The sequence below is a fragment of the Orycteropus afer genome, unplaced genomic scaffold (genome assembly GCF_000298275.1).
Source record: "Orycteropus afer afer isolate SDZICR_OR568_19922 unplaced genomic scaffold, OryAfe1.0 scaffold00018, whole genome shotgun sequence".
NCBI lineage: Eukaryota > Metazoa > Chordata > Mammalia > Tubulidentata > Orycteropodidae > Orycteropus > Orycteropus afer.
The window spans coordinates 20,920,736-20,927,306 of record NW_006921605.1 but is presented as its reverse complement, the minus strand read 5'-3'; the positions used below and the strand labels follow the sequence as shown (position 1 = coordinate 20,927,306).

At 35.8% G+C, this 6,571-nt stretch overlaps 1 protein-coding gene across 1 annotated transcript in view; it reads left to right on the top strand.

Moving 5' to 3' along the window:
• Positions 1-6,571, top strand: part of EFCAB13 (EF-hand calcium binding domain 13) — a 135,149-nt gene that overhangs the window by 11,377 nt on the left and 117,201 nt on the right. The window contains exons 4-7 of the mRNA XM_007959917.1: positions 2,851-2,981; positions 3,736-3,738; positions 4,063-4,142; positions 5,482-5,625. Of these exons, the coding sequence (XP_007958108.1) occupies positions 2,851-2,981; positions 3,736-3,738; positions 4,063-4,142; positions 5,482-5,625 (358 nt within the window). The remainder of the gene's footprint in view (positions 1-2,850; positions 2,982-3,735; positions 3,739-4,062; positions 4,143-5,481; positions 5,626-6,571) is intronic.

The following is a 6,571-nucleotide window of genomic DNA, read 5'->3' as shown; positions in this document are numbered from 1 at the left end:
ATATGATGAAAGATGAGACTATATCCATTCAGGAAGTCCAATGAACCCCAAAAAGGATAGACCCCAAAAGAAAACCACCAAGACATATCATCATCAAACTCATCAAAACCAAAGACAAAGAAAGAATCATGAGAGCAGCACAGGAAAAACAAAAAGTTACCTACAAGGGGCAACCAATAAGACTAAGTTCGGATTTCTTGACAGAAGCCATGCAGGCAAGAAAGACAGTGGGACGGTATATATAAAACACTGAAAGAGAAAAATTTCCAACCAAGAATTATATACCTAGCAAAATTGTCCCTCAAATTTGATGGTGAAATTAGGACATTTCCAGATAAGCAGAAATTAAGGGAATTTGTTAAAACCAGACCAACCTTACAAGAGATGTTAAAGGGAGCCCTTTGGATAGAAAAGCAACAACAGCCAACAACAACTGACCATTAACACACATGATGATATAACTCAGAAACCAACCCAGCTATGGAAATGTCCAAAGTAAATATGCCTACAAGATTGCAAACAGGGAACCAGAGACACCAATTGACAAATGAGGATAACTACAAGCCAAAAAGAGGGGAAAAAATCTGCATCGTTACATAACTTCTAGATGGTAGGGAAGTCAAGACAACTACAGGATAGAACAGACTGTTCTAAACTTGGGAAGAAAACTATAAATCACAGGGTAACCTCAAAGAAAAATGATAAACCTCCACATCAAAATAAAAAAGAGGACCAGCATAAATATTCAGCAATTACTAAAACAATAGCAATGAAGGAAGTGATAACATGAGTCATAAACAAAACAAGCTCAGCATAGACAATTACATGGAACAAAGAAATCGACACAATGAAAAAGCACATGACAAAAATGACAGCAACAAATTCATATTTCTGATAATTACATATCTGGCAAGGGACTTATCTCTAAGATTGATGAGAAACTCCAATGCCTCAACACCAAAGGAATTAACTATTCAATTGAAAAATGGGCAGAAGACATGAATAGACACTTCACCAAGGAGGATATTCAGGTGGTCAGGTAATACATGAAAAGATGCTCACAATCATTAGCCATCAGAGAGATGTAAATCAAAACAACAATGAGATATATCGTCTCGCCCCAGCACTGATGGCAATGTTCAATGAGACAGAAAATAACAAATGCTGGTGTGGATGTGGAGAGGCTGTGACTCTCATACACTGCTTGTATGACTGAAGGGACACAACCACTGTGGAAAGCAATATGGCGATTCCTTAGAAAGTTCATATTGGAGATACCATTTGACCCAGCAATCCCATTACTAGGTATATATCCTAGAGCGGTGAGAGCCAGGATAGGAACAGATACATGCGTGCTCATGTTCATCACAGCACTATTTACAATAGCAAAAAGATGGAAACAACCTACGTGCCCATCAGCAGAAGAGTGGATGACCAAACTATGGTATATACACATACTGGAATGCTATGCAGTATTATAGAATAATGTAGAGTCTGCAAAACACTGCATAATATGGATGAACTTGGAGGACAATATGCTGAGTGAAATAAATCAATCACAGAAGGACGAATATAGTTTTAGTTTGTTGTTGTGGAGGATCAAGCAGAGGTTTATATATGGAGGGAAACTTTCTTTGTTGCTTGCTAGGGATGGGAGGGGAGGGACCACTGCAAAAAAAAAAAAAAAAATGCATTGACCCATGTCACTTTAGTTTTGTGTATTTCATTGTACATAAATTATATTTCAATAAAATGCATTTTTTAAAAAAGAAAATCATACAAAATTCACGTTTTAATGTTCATAAATAAAGTTTTGTTGGAGCTGCTAAAAAAAAAAGAATATTTCCTTTAATCTTGTTATTATATATCCTTCTGGATCTTCTATTAGACAAATAATAAACCTTATCATAGATAAACTGTAAGTTCTTTAACATTGCTTCATAGTTTCCTTCTTTTTTTTTTTCTGAGTAATTTCTCCCCATTTGTTCTCTTTAAGTCCCATATATGAAGTTTTTAGTGGATCTGAATCTTCCTTTTGTTGTTTATCTCATTCACACTCGTGGTAACTTGTGTTCTTGGGTATTTTACTCCTTTCCTTTTTACATTCTGGAGCTGAGGCAGAGATAGATGTTATTTTCTATACTCCTGTTAGATACGTTTTTTTCCTTGCCCACTCTTGGTGGGAACATTGCCTTTTGAAGATTTTGGCTTTACGTGGGATCTCAGTACCAATTCTCCACCGTATGTGATCCTATAGTCTTATCTCCATACTCTGCATGGCCTTTAAAATTCAAAACTCCATGTTTCATGTAAAATTGAAGACAACTACAACTAGAGTCCTCATTTTTGAAGGTGATACTTTGCTATCTGCCTAGTTGCTTGCCTCTCTTGAATCTTGTTTATGCATGTAATGTTAAATGGATTAGTTAATCATAAGGGTAATTTAAAAAGAAAAATTACCTGTATGAATAACTACAATAATTCTCCACATTAATTTGCACAGATAGACAAGGGCTGTGTGTGTACCTTACGATCTGGTGATTAAGTCATCTTATTCTTGCTATACTATATGTTTTCCCTGCTTTATAAGATTTATGACTATAATTGACTAAATATTAATTAGGAGATGTTTAGTTGCATAATTAAGAAAAATATTGCTTTGCAGAAGAATATTGTATAGTTTATTTAAAATTTTAGTATATATGAAGTAAAATTTCATTTCAAAAAGTAATTTTACATCAGAAAAGTAATTAAGTTAGAGCCTGGTATAACTAATTATTCTTTAAGAAGTATCTAGATTTCAGTGTGATCTCAGGCACTAAATAAATACATTGTTGTATTTGGCTCTAGATTACCTCTTCCTCTGCAAAGCTGTCAAAGGAGAAGATAACTAAGAAAGAAAGCTCTGTATGCAAGTTGCCTAATCAGTACAGAGTTCCTAAGACTTCATCACCCATAAGAACACCTTCTTCAGGCACTAGGTATTTAAATCATTGTATTCTGCCCCTTGAATGTTGAGTGCAGACTAGGGGTTTTTCTTTCAAGAATCATTTGTCTCTTCCATGTAAAGAATGTCAGATAGTTTGTGCAAATCAAGAAATTACCCTTTTTGGGGAAGGGTAGTGTAAAGATCAGAGCACTGGTTTGTCCTGATTGACCTCACAAGCTAGCTGCAGGGTCATGTACAGTTCACTTTTACACCTCTAAGGTTTAGTTCCACATCTGTACAACAAGAAGCTTTTACCAGATGGACTTCTAAGATTTCATCCAACACGAACGTTCTGTGATGTAAATTATTTACATGGTATGGTATCAGATGAATCATCTTTTTGAGACATTTTTACTGAGAGGTGATAGAATCTGGAATTCTTTGGCTATTTACAGATGTTCTTGTTTGCCTTAGTACAGTAGTTTTCTTTAAAAATTGAATTAAAAGTAGGAAAAATTATATCACAGTCAAAGGATAGAGTGAGACATGGGCACTATTTACTAACTAGGGTAAATTTTTCTCCATGTAGAAATATCACCTAAAAGAAACAAGATGAGAATGTGGGAGTATAATTTAATTTCAAAAACCAGTTTTACATCAGAATAATAGTTAACTTAGAGCCTGATAGAACTAATTATTCTTTAAGAAGTTTCTAGATTTTTTTTTCTTTTAACAATTCTGATCTTGTCTATAGCAGTTCTCCAAAGGTATTGGTTGAACCTCAGATCATACAGAGAATTCTCAAGAGAGTCAAATATCAAATAGTAAGGGTCCCAATCTCTGCCCTCTGTATAATGGCCTAGGGGTAATGCCATGATACTGAGGAAGTTTCTAGATTTTTTCATGAAAGACTCTCAGGGAGCAACTGTGTATTTTTAATAGGGTTGCTGCCCAATTTGCAAGCTGTTATGTTCTCCAATAATCTCCTTACTTTTATTTTTTAAAAAAGAAAGACTCTGGAGTAAGAGACTTGAAGAATATCAGACTATTGAGAGCTTGATTTGCTAATAATTTTAAATGGGATTTGGTATATTTTCCTTTTCTCCTTTCTAATGTGGTTGTTTCTTTGACAGGAAAAAAACATTTTCTAACCTCTATCAGACATTATATGATGAAGTACCCCATGGACGCTTATACTCAGAAGAGTTAAGTGGTAATAAGAAGTTCTAGAATTCCTTGAATAGATTTCCTGATTAAGACTTGTTTCAGTGGTCAGTGTCTTCCTGTACTGTTTTAGTGGCTTTTGGCTTCTGTAGTGATACCGCCTCGGAAACCCAAGAAGGGGTCACCGTGAGTCGGATCCCACTTGACGGCAGTGCGTTGGATTTTGTTATGGTATTAGCTAATACCGTAGGTGTCAAAGGCTGCAGGCTGTGAGGAAGCATAAGGTGATAGTTTAATTTATAAATATCATGTGTTGTATTGGTAAAATAGGCAAATCCTATTTTATACATACTTATTCCAATTTAAATATACTTTTTTTTTTCAGGGGGGGAAAGGCAGAATATTAGGTACTATGAATAAACTGATAAGTGCTGGAGACACTGATTTCATTGGAATTTAGTCTTTCATATATAAATATTAAAGTTGATGTTACCTTTCTTTCTTTTTTTTATTTTTTCTTTCGACACTGACCTCTATCATATCTTGGGCCTTTCCTTCAAATTTAGGCTACTGGGCTGTCTTCCTGAGCAAGCTTCCCTCTTCTCATTGGAAAAGACTGCCTTTCACCAAATTAATCCTTTGTTCTTTGGATCAGTTTTTCTTCTTCAGGGACAGTGCTTTGTCAAATTTATACTCTATGTTTCCCAGGGAAGCTTCTTGAAAGAGTTGTTTCCTTTAATTTCTCCATTTATTTCCCATTTCACTGAAATTTGGCTTCTGCTTTCGTCATTCTACTAAAGCTCCTCTTATCTTACTGAAGTCACTATTTACTTGTCCTTTAATATTTCTCTGTATTTAACTCTGCCATTTATTGGTTTTTTTTTTTTTTTTTTTTGAGTGAAAATTGAACTCAATTCAATTCAATACACATGCTTTGAGTTGGGTACTAGAAGTAGAAAAATAAAAAATCTTGCCCCTTAGAAGCTGACAGTTTAGTGAGGGATATTGACTACTGGCATGCATGCAATCACAATACCAGAAGCTTTGGCTGAAATACATACTAAGTGTTACAGGAACAAAAAAAAAATGATTTAATGTTCCCAGGGAAAACTGCAGAAGTCTTTGCTTATGTAAACTCTGTGTGACTTTTCTGACACTTTCTGAGAGTTCCTTAGGAAACTGTGATAGTATGAGAGTTTACTGGCTTCAGACATACCTAAATAAGTCAATTAAAATCATGAGAATCAATTATAAAGCAGCAAATCTGAAAAACAAAGATTTAGTCCCCCTTTTTGGGTTATTGTTATTTTTTCTGATAAAGGGTGGGGTAGCGAGGAATAATCATTCCTCTGAATTGACTAACTACATGTTTTGTTGTATGTGTTTAGCACTTCATAAAGCCTGTAAAGTTTTTAGTAAAATTCGAAACGGAAAGATTTCTGTGAATGATCTATCAACAATCCTACACACCTTGAAGATTTCTATGAGTGATTCAGAAATGCGACAAACACTAAAGACTATTGATATTGATCGTAAGTTCTTGTTTTCATTGGTAGTCTGAGGGTCTCCAAGCATGTATGTAAATTGTATGGTGATCAGATTACAAATATATGAATGCTAAGCTTTAAAAATCTATTAGAAAACTCACTGTAGTAGAATCGTTTTCCGACTCATAGGGACCCCTCCTTGGGTTTCCGAGGCAGTATCTCTATGGAAGTAGATTGCCCAATCTTCCTACCAAGGAGTGGCTCATGGGTTTGAACCACCAGCCTTCTGGTTAGCAGTCAAATGCCTTAGGCACTATGTTGTTGTTGTTGTTATGTGCCGTCGAGTCGGCCCTGACTCATAGCGACCCTTCCTTGGGTTTCCGAGGCAGTATCACTACGGAAGTAGGATTGCCCAACCTTCCTTCCGAGGAGTGGCTGGTGGGTTTGAACCGCCAGCCTTCTGGTTAGCAGTCAAGTGCTTTAGCCACTATGCTACCAGAGCTCCTGTTTAGGCACTATACTACCATAAAAACATAAGTCTGGGGGCGACATTTACAATAAGGCCTCAGGTGCACAGAATTGGGTTGATTGATTATTGGATTGGATTATGACATACTCTTATCATTAGTCCACACATGGCCTAATTTTACTTATTCAATGTTAATTTAAAAATGTGATAAATATCTTGAACCCGCCACCCAAAATAAAGTCTAGGATTTTGACGTGACAATATATATCTAACTGTAAAGTCCCCCAAACAGACTATTTTATTTTACTACCTCCCTAATCTGAGGTCAGCAGTTGAATCTTGTGCTGGTCATTACCTTTTTTTTTTAAAGTTTTAATGTGATAAAATGTATGTAACAAAAAATTGGCCATTTCAGTGATTTTTAAGTGTATTTTTGTTGTTGTTATGTGCCGTCGAGTCGGCCCCGACTCATAGCGACCCCTCCTTGGGTTTCCGAGGCAGTATCACTACGGAAGTAGGATT